General features: G+C 38.2%; 2 protein-coding genes across 8 annotated transcripts in view; one reads left to right on the top strand and one right to left on the bottom strand.

Moving 5' to 3' along the window:
- CLUL1 (clusterin like 1) overlaps nt 1–5976 on the bottom strand; it is a 50731-nt gene extending 44755 nt beyond the window's left edge. For 2 of the 7 annotated variants that reach the window (XM_072411345.1, XM_072411352.1), the window contains exons 1-3: nt 5836–5969; nt 2622–3223; nt 177–317 (exon numbers count right to left, since the gene is read on the bottom strand). The gene's annotated coding sequence lies outside the window, so the exon portion shown is untranslated. Of the gene's footprint in view, nt 1–176; nt 318–2621; nt 4161–5835 lie in introns of those variants that run through there. The other 5 variants (XM_072411347.1, XM_072411348.1, XM_072411350.1 and 2 more) reach the window with 5 other exon arrangements.
- COLEC12 (collectin subfamily member 12) overlaps nt 4168–15265 on the top strand; it is a 73306-nt gene continuing 62208 nt past the window's right edge. The window contains exon 1 of the mRNA XM_072411344.1: nt 4168–4508. Within this exon, the coding sequence (XP_072267445.1) occupies nt 4502–4508 (7 nt within the window). The 5' untranslated portion in view covers nt 4168–4501. The remainder of the gene's footprint in view (nt 4509–15265) is intronic.

Genomic DNA, 15265 nt, shown 5'->3' with positions numbered 1-15265 from the left:
ACAATTTTTTAAATTGTGTGCACTAAAACACAGATTTATTACAATAGCTAACAAAGTGGACATTCTCAGTTACTAAGCATTTTCTCTGATTCCAAAAATAACAGAAAAGATAATTCACTCCTTATGGTTTATTAAAAGGCCAGATGTTTATTAAAATTAAAAAAAATCACATTTACCTTTTAATTCTGCAGATTTTTCGATCGAGCTAGCGAAGTCCTCGATTGGTTTACACGCCATCCTGTGATCATCCTTTGTCCGCGACGGTCGCCGCCATCTTCGTCCTTCTTCTTTGCAGCAGCGAGATCGGGTATCATAGCCTGCAATAAAGGGGAAAAAAGAGTGCTAATCTCACTGCACATGTGTGGGATTGGCATCTCTTTCCCGCTTAGTGTAGGAAAATGAGGCCAAGAGCCTCCCAGGATGCGTGACATGATGCCGCAGCGATCAAGGCAGAATGTAATGGGCTTCACTTTTTTTTTTTTTAAAAAAAGGGTGTTGCAGTTAAAAAAAGAAGGGTTGTGTATCCTTTTATGTAAAGTAAAAAATTTAGTTTAGGTCTGCTTTAACCTTGCCTCTTCCCACCAAGGTATGGACCTCCATATGACAGTACTGATTCTTGGAGAAAGTGTACAGCCCTTTGTGTACTTAAAACAGACCAATCATGACATTTTTAATAATATATTAACATGTGGATAACCCTTTTATATAATAAATATAGGGTCGGCTAATAATAAATGGGATCGATATTAGAGTCTGCTACTCTGCAAAACATCAGTGGTAATGGAAGCTGGATGTATTTTTCATAATGGTGATTCCATGTATTTTTAACACACAGAACCTCCAATATGAAGAATCCTCAACAGTTGGAGCGGTAACAAGCTTTTAGTACTTTTGCAAAGCAGTTTATCATTGAACCATGACATTTACACTGTGTGTTTCCTTTATCATTAAATGCTGTTCTCCTACAGTAACACAACAGATGTGGTTTAATATAATCACTCTTTTAAGGGTTTTCCCTGATTCAGTTAAACTCCTAAAACTTTAACAAGTCTAGTTACTATATTTATCATGTGTTTCTTCTTATGGGCACATCTCACAATATATAAAAAGCCTGACAGCGAAATATTTTATCCAAATGAAAAAATGTAAAAAAAAAACCTTTTTCAAAAAGGAAGTTGGGTGCATTTAGTCGAGTAAATGGATGATTTTTTTTCTCGTTTTGCTTCTTGTGTTAGTGGTAGCCAGGCTCATTATGATATTACATTAAAAAGGCAGGCCACCCGGAAGTGATGCTTTAGCTGTAGCCTAAAGCTATGTACACACATTAGAATATTGTTGTTCCAAACAAATGATTACCAACATATTGTTGGATAATCATTCTCTGAAAGATAACCCAACAGCATGAAAAGATGACAATCCATGATGATTCTTGGTTACTCTGAGCAATGCATCTTCATGGATTAGTTCAGTAATTAATCTTTAGAATCTGTGCAGATGATGTTAGACATCATCTATCACTTGTACAGATGACGTTAGATCAGAGGTCCCCAACCCCCAGGCTGTCTGACAGGTGTGCCATGAGAGCACAGAGACCAGAGGTGGTCTGTGGCTCTGGTCGGTGCACCCCCAGTGGGGCCAGGAGAAGGACCCTGCTTGGGGGTGCGCACCAACCAAAGCCACTGACCACGTACGGATTGCAGGCTCAGGGCGGTGTCTCTGGACACAACCTGCCCTTTCTCCCATCGCAGGAGTGCGCAGGTTCTTGCATTATGACGTCACTTAGGGGGAAGTTTCTTCCCCTTTGAGTGACACAGTCTATGGATTCAGTGCTGCAAAAGGTTGGGGACCACTGCGTTAGATGACAAATGATTTTGTGAGCAATGATGCAATAAAACATTATGATGCTCCAGGTGGTTTGACATGTAAAAGGGCTGTAATGTGGACATTTGTGCAAGTGGCATAAAAGGGCAGGCATGCTCTTTTTTTCCCCAGTATTGCGCATTTTAAAATTTCACCCCAACTACTGTCATCCCTACTGCTTTTTCTTTGTAGTCCCTTGCATTCTGTGGGCTGTTTTTAAACTCTTTGTACATAATATGTCTTTGAGTTTTAGGATAAGGTCCAGCTGAAAAGGTTTATGTAGCATAAGTGAAACTCATCACAAGGGATATTTATAAGTCAGATACAATATAGAATATTTATTTTTATTCTATTTAAAGTGCAGAATTGTATACTGTCTCAAAAGTGGACACAAAACAAAACTGTGATAAAGGTCTGCTGAGCTCCGCAAATGGTCACATTGTTGCCATTGTAAGTTATTACACCATTCTTTGCTAATGGTTGTTCACCAAGTATTGTTTGTTTTTGTAGAGCAGGAACCCCTTAGCAGAGTAAGATTCCTGATTTTGGACACAGCAGATGTGCATAAAATGCAAATATCTCAACAATCCCTGACATCTCCATCATCCATCAAACTAGATGTTTTGGAGGGACTAAACCTTTAAAGAGCCAGTCCTGCTTTAAGAAAAATTGGTAACATTTACAAATGTTTATATAATTGTTTTCTAAACAATTAGCTAATAAAAACTGTAATTCTCACCATATCTCACTGCGATGCTTACCTCCTCCCCAGTGCTGTAAAAAAAGTCCAGGAATACTCGTCTTTTGGAATAAATGTCACACTGCATTACAGGTCACCACTATCAGTAGAATTTAGAACCTGTCCACTGACAGAGGAAGGGCCATCGGGTTCACAAGATCCTTATCCTAAATTTTGAAATCAGAACAAATTGTTAACAAATACAGTTGGAACTGATTTTATTGGCTGATGTAGTTGTTAGCGACAGGAATGCTATCTACTGCGTCACTCTTTAAAGAATGAGGGTGGAAGAGAAAAAGATGCCATATTTTTAAGATGGTGGCATGGGAGTGAGCCACTGGAAGAGGAGACTTTGCTGGACATGTAGCATCTTCCTGGAGACAGCAAGCATAAGAAAGCAGTCTGAACATAGCCTAAGCGTGAGTTTTATGTTTACTTGAGTTTTATGTTTGCTTTATCTTACTTTTTGTAGCATAGTTTTGTCAGTTTAAAGTCACCTTTTTGGTAGCTCTTCTCCTGCCTTTCATAAATGTCAGTGGGGCATTCTATGTACTACTCCTTAGCATTCAACATTTTCAGGAGTGATGGATGTCTGTTTTGCCCGCTGTGTGCCATGCTTCCATCCTGTGAATGGAATGGACATGAAATCCCAGTGAGCTAAGTATCGATTGGACAGCCCAAACACAAAATATTTATTTTATGTTGCCATTTTATACAAATTATCATAAGATTGTTTTCACAACAAGTTAATTTTATTATTATTCCGTTTTGGCCTACATGTATCAGATAAGAGAACTCTTTGAATACATCAGATAAGTCATATTGACTATCTTCCTCATATTTCCAAAATAAGCCTCATTTCTTTTGTAGCATGAAATGCCAGCTAACGGCAAATGAAATCTGCCCTCCCACAGGAATAATATCCTGTCCGCCTGAATGGACATAGTATAAGTTACAAAAAGATGTTTTGTGTTCTGTTCTAATTGAATTATGCTGACCTGGGGATTGTATATCCTGTGTTCCAAACAAGTAGCATCTGGGCATGCAACAGATCATCACTAAATAAATTGTATTAAGTGTATTAAGTGTTCTATTTATTTCAGCGTGTGTTATAGCAGATTGGGTAAATTTATGTTTATATCACATGCAATGTGCAAAACTTTGTGCCACATTCTTTAAATGTGGAGAGATAACATTGACACCCTATCAACCCTGAATCAGTTAAATGTGTGTTTTTCATTTGGGCACTAATGCAATCCAGGCATCCTCTGCTCTCCATCCTTTACAGTAACATTATCCTGTTTTTTTTCCTTGCTGCTCAGTCTGAGGTTACCCCACTTCCTCCCAGATTAGGGATACACACTGAGGAATGCTCTGCTACACTCCATCCTCTCCCTCCTTATATCACTGCTGGACAAACATCCCCTCTGCCTCCTGGAGTGACACCCAGAAACTTCAAAGGGGAGGAGATGGGGAGTGGCAGAGTTCTCAGACTGCTATGTACAAAAAGCACATGGTTTTGGAATAAATGTGCAGTCCCAGGAATATCTTCTTCCCTGGCTGGTCTTTATTCTTTGTTGAGGTCTCTGGAATTGTGGTGCTTTTAGAGGTGACAGCTCTGTGTGTGCATTAAGTTTTGTAGAATTTGGGCAGCATCAGCAGCTGTGGTATGACAGAGTAGGAGGGAGTTGAAGTCATAAGCTTAGCAAAGTCTGCCAGGGAGTCAGTGAGTGCTAGCTCCTTCTTTCCTAGGGACTGAGCAGAGGGCTGAGCCCTCATAAGGGTATCACCTAGCTAGGCTATCACTAACTGCTTGCAATATGGACATATAACAACCCAGAAGACCACCAGGCTAGAGACTACTCCATACCTCCAAACTTTCACCTCCGCTACTGTGCCAACATGAAAGGTAAGCCTCTGGACAGTCTGGTACTCTGCTAATGTAATCATTATTTGTAATACTTGATCATGTGTGATTTGCAAGCTGCTAATTCCATCAATATTAGTAAGCATTCATTGTTTTAGTTTCTGCAGGACAGCAGACTCCTATGTGGTGCACTATAGATGACAGTTCTGAGGTTGTTTTGACCTACTTTGTATTTCTTTGGATGGAGCAGGTCCTATTACTGAGTAGGTCTAAAATTAGCCTTTCGCGTCTAAATGTATGCGCAGCACTGCGTCAAGTCTACATAAGCCCTACTTGTCATTTCAGGTAATAAAGGAGGCTGTTAGAAAGTTTCCTTGTCCCTGCCTAGGGTTCCACCAATGTGTTTTTGTCCTCTGCTTCTCTGAGCACAGCCCCACACTTGCCATTCCTGATGTGCTGTGTTTTCCTGCTCACATCTGGAAATGGTTATGTGCCAGTGGAGGCAGGACTGGCTTGTGAAATAAATTTGGCATCCTTCTATCCAGGATCCACTGACTGGAAAATATTTGCTTTTTTTTTTAAATATCTGAGATCTGAGCATAAGTAGAGGTTACATGTTTGAGACATGCTGGCCCAATTAAGAGACACAGAGCATCCAGGATGAGTTCAGCCCTGCAGAACACTTACAGGACATTTGTTCCGGCTCTGGAGGTTTACAGAGTCAGTAAAAACAAACAAGCAGAACAGTGTATTTATTAAAGTGGAATACAGCTTTAATTGTAGCTTGAGGAGCCTGTGATTATTTATGAGCCCTTCAGCTGCAAAAAGACATGTTCCAGATTTTGGGGAAAAAAGTACAAACTTTTTCTTGAAAAGTGACACAGCCACTGGACAGCTTCGGGTTAATATACCTGAGCTGTGCTAATCATTTGATGACATAATATATATTGGTTTTTATTAAAACTAAATAGTGGAAAATAATTTGATATTATCTGTTGTGCTTCTGAAACTTTCTAGTATAGACATTCAAACTTTTTTTTACCTGACTGGCTTACCAGTGATGACTGCATTTTCAGCATGTGTGCAGCAACTGGCCATTTATTATTACTTTTCACTTAGCTGCTCAACCCCCAAGTATGGCTACATGTGTGGCCCAGACATTTATCATTACCAATTGCAACTTGAAAGAAAAACTTTGAAGAAATACATTGCTTCTGAAGTTGCTTATTGCCTGGGTGTCAACTGAATACATTGCTGGCCTAGAAAAAGCATGCGGACTAGTTCTAGTTCAAAAATTATGTTAGAACGTCTGATCCTACTTTATAAAGTGTAACTAAACTGAAAACAGACAAAAAAAAAATACACTTACCTTCAATCCCGCAGGGCAGTCCAATCCATCCAGGGGTGTCCTGCATCGGGTCCCGCGTCGTCCAAGGGCCGGCGCTCCGTCGCCACCATTTTCGCGTCTTCTTCCAGGGTTCTTCATCTTACATTACCGGACCCAGGCGCGAGATCAGGTGACGTAGGATGGAAAAAACTTGCCAATCTCACTGCGCATGCGTGAGATCAGCAAGTTTTTTCTTTGTGCGAAAAGGGTACTTCTGTGCATGCCCGAAATGCTCCAAAGAGCCTCCCAGGATGCGTGACTTAGGTATCCCTGAAGGCTCTGTGCTCCCATTCATTCCCAAAAACTCTGCCTTAGGGTTCCTGTCCTTTAGCATTTTTTTCAGATATTAAAGTGAGTCAAAAGAAGGGCGCTATTTTTAAACTGGGCGCTGCTACCACAGATGCTGCATGTGCATGGGAGTACATTCAGTCCCAACAACCCTGAGGTATACCAGGATACCCAGCATATCCCAGCATCCTATGCATTCTAAGACAAATTATTGAGAACAGGCAGGTAAGTATGTTGTATTGCAAAAGGGTCTCTGTACCTGTTCCTTCTGCAGTAAAAATCTTTCCTGCTTGCAGTTAATAAATGCGGAAATATAAATCCGCTTTAATGCAATCAACCAACTGCTCATATTCAAAGCTGCACTGGAAAAATGATTAGGGATCCATTTACACCTAATGGATAGTGTTGCATTTAGAATGGTGCTATGCAATGAATCAAAAATTAGACGAGCATATTAGTTTTTAATGCAGAGCAGTACAGTGCATCAATGGTTCATGTCTGATTGTTGCAGTGAACTATGTTATGTTGTTCTGTACTGCACTGCCTTGCATTGGGGTGCCATTTAAAATGGCAATTTACCTTTTTGTGTGTAATAGGTTACTGTGTGCTGCAGTTAATTGTGGTTAGGCAAGCATTTTACCACGTATTATCTTTTTGCATGTGTGAACAGGCGCCTTAGTGATTCCGATTTGCATTCATGTAAAACACTCCAACTTTAGCTTGCTTCAAATTTAATAAGTTAGGTTGATCCCCCTATCAGCAAATTGGTCTTAATTTTTATACCCCATGTTGAGTGCAATGTCTGTAAATAATGAAGTGGTATTTGAAGCAGAATCATTAGACTGATTGTTTTTTTAGGGTTGCCTGTGCATTCCTATCCTGATGGCATTAACATGCACCGAAACTAACTGTCTGACATGAGCTCCTGGGCCAACACATATGTGTGATTGGAAGCTTGACTTAGTGAGGTGCATTCTATACAGCATATTGTATAGTATACGCACTCAAAACATGTGAATTGTGAGTGTAAAAACTCATTTCGGTGTAGAAATGTCCCATTTTACCATTGTAGATGGTGTAAGTAACTTCACTTATCAGCATTTTTAGTTAGTAGGACTTCTGACTTTTAAATGTAAAAGTCTGTAATAAAAACAAAACAGACATATATATTATATGCAATATTTATGTAATACTTGCATGCAGATGTGTTTGATTAGTGGAGAAAAACACATTTCAGGCACCCAGTAATTAGGGTTCAAAAAGTGTATAATTGTATAATTTTTACAGAGTAGGCATTCCTTGGATGTATATCTTGGCAAATACAAAACTTTGCAATTTCCTTAACCCTGATGTCTGAAGCTGCACATTTGATGATTCAGAATATCAGGTAAGCAATTAACAGGAAAAGTAAATAAGTGAAATATTAATGTTAGCTGTACTAGGGAATGGAGGAAGGAGCCATTCCTATGGCAATCCCCTATGGCAGCAGTGTGACTCTTGTACTCACTGTATGTGCAGTGCTAATCATGGCCACACAAGATGCTATTCTGGCAAAGAAATCAGGCAAATGGCCCAGTGCTAAAGCTGATGTAGTAAGCAAGAAGAAAGGAAACTGGGGGTGTTGGCAGCAGTAAAAATCACGTTCAAAATTCACCAACATTGTAAAATTAATCAGCCAGGTTAGCAGTGTTTTGGGAAATATTGATTCCCACCAAACATAAGGAAAGTTAAAAACACTGCAGTGTTTTTTTATGGCAGAACATGAAGAACTGTTCCCTGTATCCATCAACAAAACATCAGAAACAACCTACGCAGCCAGAATAGACAGAACTTAAAAAAATTAAGAAGCCAACACATCTGTCCCAGCAATACTGAAAAAAACATACACATCTGTACAGATTACTCCAAAAAGTTTCATGCCAGCTGGTGTTTTCTTTGACAGGCTACTGAGTTACAGAGATTGATCCAGTCCTGAGGAACATTAGGACTTCCACTGTTTGTTCTTAATATGTATAGACAAATCTGACAAAGACCCACCAGCTCAATGGTTGTGACTAAGAGCAAGACTTGCTTGGGCACAACATATTTACAGATACAGTAGGAGTTGTTATGCACATTAAACTCTTTCCAGAGAAAACACAGAGGCTGCTATTGCTGGTTCTTCAAAAAATGCTAGTTTTCTTGCTATCATGCTTACCCGTAGCTACAATACTTTAAGTCATTAAAAGAATTCTATATGAAGGCTATTGACCACTACTTTTAAAGTTATAGTGGCCTGTTTCTCCTTGTGACCTTCTCTCTTCAATATTATAGTCACCCACTTGGAACAAGACTCCAGACAAGGACTTCTAATTGTGCATTGACAAGTAACAAGGCAACCTTTATATTTCACCCATGACAGGTTCCTTAAACATAGAACAAATACTTAGACCAGGTGTCACACTTTTCTAATCTGCATTCTTGGTTTGGGTGGGTGTCTCAACATTTAAAAGCCAGTTGGGTTGTAAAATAAATACAAATGTTAATGTTTGCATTGAGGCTGTAGGTCTGGCAATAAAGCAAGCCAGGACCTCTAAAAGTGAATTTTGCATACCCAAGTAGCAGTCTAAGAAGTTTTTAGATTATTAAAAGGCTTGTATAGATATCAACCACATCACCTGGACTTGTTCTTATAATGGAGACATTTGGCAGCCTTCCAAGCTGCTTCTTCAGTTCTAGAAGTATAGGAAATACCCACACACTATAAATACCTTAATCCATCACCATGGACAGTGATAGGAGGTGTGAAGTCTATTGAACCACCCTGATCTATTAACATATTCTCATCATCGGTGTCAGGAAATCTGCATATGTTAAACCTGCAAATAACATGGCTGAAGGTGTGAATTGTTTTCAAAACTTTGGGCATTGTAGGTAGAAGGCAGATTGTCTTAGGCACCCCCATCCCATTTAAAGATGGTTATCAACAGCTCCATGTAAGGGTCTCGGTAGTTCTGTTCAATGCTAAAGCAGCTCCTTCCATTTGGATCTTACAAAAGAGGAAAGCTCTGACTTTTCTTAGGAGGGATTCAAGCGTTACCATCCTGCCAGCTGACAAGGGAAGATGCACTGTGATAATAGTATTACCATTTAAAGACAACCACTCTTCTCAGTGATGCCAATATTTATGAAATACTAAAGAGCAATTTTACTAGTTGTTACAAGAAAAAAGTGATCAACTGTTTGCAACAGCTGGAAAAGGTAAGCACTACTGATTGGACCTTGTACCACTGTTTGTTCCCTGAGGAAGATACACTGGGCCTGATTTAATAAAGCTCTTCTAAGGTGTAGAGGATACACTTTCATCAGTGAAGCTGGGTGATCCAGCAAACCAGGAATGGATCTGGTCCAGGATTGAAAACATTTACTAACAAAAATGGCTTTTAGGAAATCCATTCCAGGTTTGCTGGATCACCCAGCTTCACTAATGATAGTGTATCCTCTCCAGCCTCGGAGAGCTGTAAAAATATGGCTCATTATGCTTATATGGCCTCCCCAAGATACACAGGCAAGGTGCCCATTTAAGACCAATCATTATCAGCATCAACCTATCACCATTGGAAGGCTATCAAATGTCTTGATGTGACTACTACTAGATATACAATGATCTGGATAAATGAGAACCCTCGCAGGCTTATTTACATAGATATTTGTGTTTTGCAATGTTACCTTGCATTTATTGCTGCTTTGCATTGTGTTTACTGTAAACATCTCAAGACCCATTTATCTATGGAACATTTACCTTCCAAAATTCACCTATATAGGTAAAAGGGAATGCAGAGAGAGTGCACAGTAATGCACAAATGCGTAAATATATGATCATTGCACTGTAAATATGTTTATAGGTTTATGTTTTTTCTTAAAGCAACAAAATATAAAAACACATCATTATCTGATAACAAGTCCTCTATAACATTTCAGTGTTACCAAGTCTGTCCTGGTCAGGATAGTGTTACATGGTTATATGGTCATGGCTCACATCACTTTGGAACTTGAGTACTTCCTTTACACTTGCCAAGTTACCTCTCAGCAGAGCCATAACCAGGGTATCTTTCCAGACCTCAACACAAGTGAAATACAGGTGACTAAACACATTTCATCCAGTTAACTTGCAAATCACAGGCTTGAGTCACTTTTGGCAAGCATTGCATGTAAAGCCTTACTCTTTTAAGGGGTATTTTTGAGGTGAAAAGTTGAGAAATATGTTGCTGCTTTCATTTGTAATTTGACAAAATGTTCTTCCCACTAAAATATCAAATATGTAACTTCTGGATGACCATAAAATCACAGCGTGTGCAGCTACTTGATATATGTGTGAAGTTCAGTTATTCGGGCATTTAGGACAAAACATTCTTTAGCCATTGTTTTTGTTATGGCATAAATTTGCTTTTCTAGTTCTGTACCAAAGCCATGGATTTCTGCAGGGGAAGTGGGGAATGAATCATAGTTCTTGTGGTTGTGCATTGTGACTGACTAAAGTAAATATTTTGCCAAATTGAGCATTGAGAAGAGCATATTAATATTATTAGTATTATTAAAAATAAATAACAGTATTTATTTAGCGCCAACAAATTATGCAGCGCTGTACATTAAATAGGGGCTGCCAATCACAGACAGATACAGACACTTGTCACTAGACAACAGGAAGTGCCCGAACAAGGGGTATCATGGCATTTCTTTACTAAAACCTGCAGCTGCATTTATGAAATTTCAGTTTTTGGGTTTAGGTTTATTCTAAGCAATGACAGGCTGTACATTTACATTTTAGTTTTAGAAACATACAGCGAGTCAAATTTTTTCTTTCAGCTGGACAATTTGCTCCTGCATTGTGACCACTCCAATGGCAATTTTAGGATGGCTGTTTACCTGTTTTCTATTCTGTAATAGTCTTCTGGCTACTACACATTTAAGCCTAGAAGGGAAATTGCTGAGCATTTGTCTTAAGGTGACAACAATCACTCTCTGTACTGTATTCATGGAGAGGTAGTGTTGTCGCTCTAGACTTCTCATCTGATCTCATCTCATTACATGTGTAGGGGAATTTATAGTTTCTGGAAGATAGTTTAAAGAAAGATAACATTGTTAGGTATATAAGTTCAGAGCAACTGCATTTCTAGCAAGATCAACAGTAATGTTGCTATACTTACTGAAAATGTTCTTGTACTGAAAATAGAAAAAAAAATGCAGTTACCACATCTAAGGATTGGTAGTTTGGTATATATTACATTCTTGTTTAGATATATTTTAAGCCTAAAAGCTTTCAATAAGTTTATTCTTTCCTAGATTTGGTCTTACTGGTTTAGGCCCTGTTTGATTCCCACCCTGTTCAATCACATGGCTACGGCCAAAGAAAGCCAGAAAACTAATCATTTAAAGAGGAAGTACACTCAATATTTGTTCACTGTGTGCACTGGACAGCCTAGTACTCTAGTGACCGCTTCTATTTTTGGCAAACTAAGAATAGAACTAAATGTAGGAAAAAATGGGCCTGATTTATTAAAGCTCTCCAGCTGAAGCTGGTTAATCCAGCAAACCTGGAATGAATGTGGTCCAGGACTGAAAACATTTGCTAACAAATAGCAAAATACTTATTAAAAAAGCTATTCTGGGTTTGGTGGATCACCCAGGTTCACTGATGAAAGTGTATCCTCTCCACCTTGGAGAGCTTTAATAAATCAGGCCAAATGTAACAGAGTGGCCAGTTAGGATTGTGGTGGTTCTCAGAAGGGTCAGAAACAGAGATGTTGGCTTTGGGGATGCAGGTGTGACATGTTCATGAACATCCTCATTACTGGAGGGATGTAGGTATATACCACAATCTGCAAATATACTTTGCATACTTGCTTATAGTGACAAAAACCCCTCCCACCAAGGAGTTTCTTTCTACTTTACCGTGTATGGACAGCTTAAAGCAGTGGTCGACGACTTTTCAGACCTCACAGACCACTAAATTCATAATTTTTCATAATTTTAAAAACAGATCATTAAAATGATTTTTTTTAAAAGATACATACATTTGTAAAATAATGATCTTCCTAATGGTGCCTGACAAGGACTGTGGAGTCTCTGATTCATTGATCAGCTTTGAATCTAAGACCAAACAACAAATTAAAGGTATTGAAGTCAAACTATTTGATGCCAATAAATATAACAGTTAAAGAAAATACACAGTTAAGGTCATTCTTACCTAAAAGATCATCTGAAAAATAAACAAATAAAATAAAACAATCAGATGAGAATCAGTATTTGGGGAGCGGGGTAACTGTTGTAATGGTGGAAACAATACTGAAGAATACGGCTCGGCAACAATTGCTTCATACAACTTAATACTACACTGACATCACTCTGCGCCTCCCTTGTTTTTCCATCTCCAGTACACTTCGTGAATTTAGTGCCTTTATTATAAAGGCGAAAATTGTCATTCAGAATATAGGAATTTATTAGAATATTATTTTTGTTTTATTGAGAAATTTAAAAAAATTGCAAATAATGTGCAAATTTTTCTGTGGACCACCAAAATTTTCTCGCCGACCACCGGTCTTGGCGACCACTGGCTTAAAGGATCCAAATTGGACCAGAACAAAGAGAAGTTGCCCATGAATAGTGGGCATAATTAGAGTTCTGGCTCAGATGCAGTATAATGTCCCTGTTGATAAAATAATATATTTGTATGCTGAAGCTGCATTTTTGGGAGCTTCAAGCCTTCACAGGTTCCTTCATTTGTGAAAATTTGATTTTCTATACTGCAAATGCAGAGCTGGTCACATTCACACTGGTTAACTTGGGAGTTACAATAACGCCATATACATGTGGCTATTTCAGTATGTAGGAATGGCCATACCAAACAAGCTGAACAATCATAACTGCCAGAACAGTGTGTAATTAATTTTGTGATTTACTGTCTGCACAAACATGCATGAAGCCAATAACTAAGAATGGCCTTCCTGCTGTTATCATAACAACATCCTATATTACTTCCTATTGAAGAACAAGCAGATGAAAACCAATAAAGTTTGCAATGAAAAAATACTACAATAGTATTTTTATTATTAATAATGATAAACAGGATTTATATAGTGCCAACATATTACGCAGCGCTGTACATTAAATAGGGGTTGCAAATGACAGATGAATACAGACAAGTGACGCAGGAGGAGAGGACCCTGCCCCGAAGAGCTTACAATCTAGTAGATCCTTTACAATCTGTATAATGCTCCTTCTATTACTTGCAGAAAAGGAAATAAAATCTATTAACATTTTTCCGCTTCAGAAGATTTTGGATAGTTAATACGAATTGTTTAAATTTCTCATACACTATTCCAAAATCCCTCCTTCTAAATCCAATAAAATAATTATAATCGAGTGTAGTAGTGAGTTACAATTTTCAAAACCATTGTCAGTAGGGGTTTGATTGGACCAAACATGATTATGTGAAGTCTCATTAGCAGATGTGAGGAGTATTGTAATACCAGGACTAGGTAGGGAGGGATGTTGCATCTAACTGGCACAGAACCCTCTGACATTTCCAGAATTGTGGTTTATGAAGTGATTTAATAAAAGAGATGTAATTAATTACGCTGAAGATGCAAATGACAACAGCAGAGTGACCCAGCTTGTCATTAAGTGAATACATTTACTGGATATGTTAAGGTTGATATGTATGGGGTTGTGATAGATCTCATTAAGGCTCAGCAAAACAGCAATTTAATTAATCCTCAAAAGTAGTATCTCCACATTTGCATTGTCTACCTGAGAACAGTTTGATTTAGTTGTTACTGATTCCATAACACTTCAGCAAGTCCAGGGATGTGCTTCTAACCCTAAATCTTCAGCAGAATGAGATGCACATGGAAAAGCACGTCCAAGAAGCTGCAGTTGCTTCTAAAGAATCTATCTTAGGACACCAAGACTAGGAGCTGATACTCTGACAATGGCTACCCAGGCACCTCCATATTTAGCATTTATGAAATCATTATATAGTATGCTTTATCTTTATTTATTAGTTTTGCTTATTTTTACATCAATATTTTATGGAGAACATGGAGTTTACAGTCTGCTGTCTCTAACATAATATATATCATGGGAAGAGGCCAAACATCTCTGTTTAATATTAGACAATTTTTTTTGTTTATTGCATGATAGAAGGCTAGGCAAACAGCAAAATAGTAGATAAACACCATACAGAGGTACTAAACTAAGGACCTCATGCTTTTGTGGCCACTTTACATCTGTATGTAGGCAGCTGTCTGTGACCCAGACTTCAGGCACTCCTTACTATATCTTGGTTGGAGGGAGGCGGAATTGAGTAAGGAAAAAGGAAAGTTAACTAACCACCATAAAACAGAAGCCCCCCTATTCTGCAGTTATGTAAACTACATTTATTTAGCATCAATATGTGGGTTGGTTGTCAGACCGCTAAATATTAACTCCTTTACTGCAACAAAAATTTGAAGTGGTAAATGTACCAATTTGATAACTTACATCTTAGATCAATATCATGCTGTGAGACTAAAATGACTTTATTAAAGATGACTAGTCACACCTAGCTTTGGCTTTTATAACAGCAATGTGTTCTACAAACTTTTGAATAATTCAAACTGCTTTGATAAAGTCCATAAAGCATCGTTCTACTCTAGTTTTAGGAGGTCTTAATAGGACCTCACAGATTGTTATAGAATTAAGATCTAGGACAGATCTTATAAGAAGTGCTGACTGTGACAAGCCCTTTAACAGACTTTTTGGGCTTTAGCACTACTTGAAGCAAGTTGAAAGCTAGTTGTTTGCTTGTTGATAGTGACAGTCAGCACTCCTATAAGAACCTGTGTTTAGCATTCCTATGCTGAAACCAAAGTTGCCTGAAGTTTTGAACAGTTTGAAAAAGCTTCTAGTACACATTGCTCTTGTACGAGCTAAAACCCATGAGACCAAAGCCTAGTGTTAAAGTGGAACTATAGACAAAGGTTGTCATATATTAAAGATTTGCCATACCAATATTGCCATTATAGGCAGGTATATGTGTATATATATATATATATATATATATATATATATATATATATATTTATTTATTGGAATAAAAAATTAT

Source organism: Pyxicephalus adspersus, chromosome 5, assembly GCF_032062135.1.
Source record: "Pyxicephalus adspersus chromosome 5, UCB_Pads_2.0, whole genome shotgun sequence".
In the NCBI taxonomy this organism is placed as follows: Eukaryota; Metazoa; Chordata; class Amphibia; order Anura; family Pyxicephalidae; genus Pyxicephalus; species Pyxicephalus adspersus.
The sequence above is the reverse complement of the archived record's forward strand: the minus strand, read 5'-3'. Positions and strand labels throughout refer to the sequence as shown.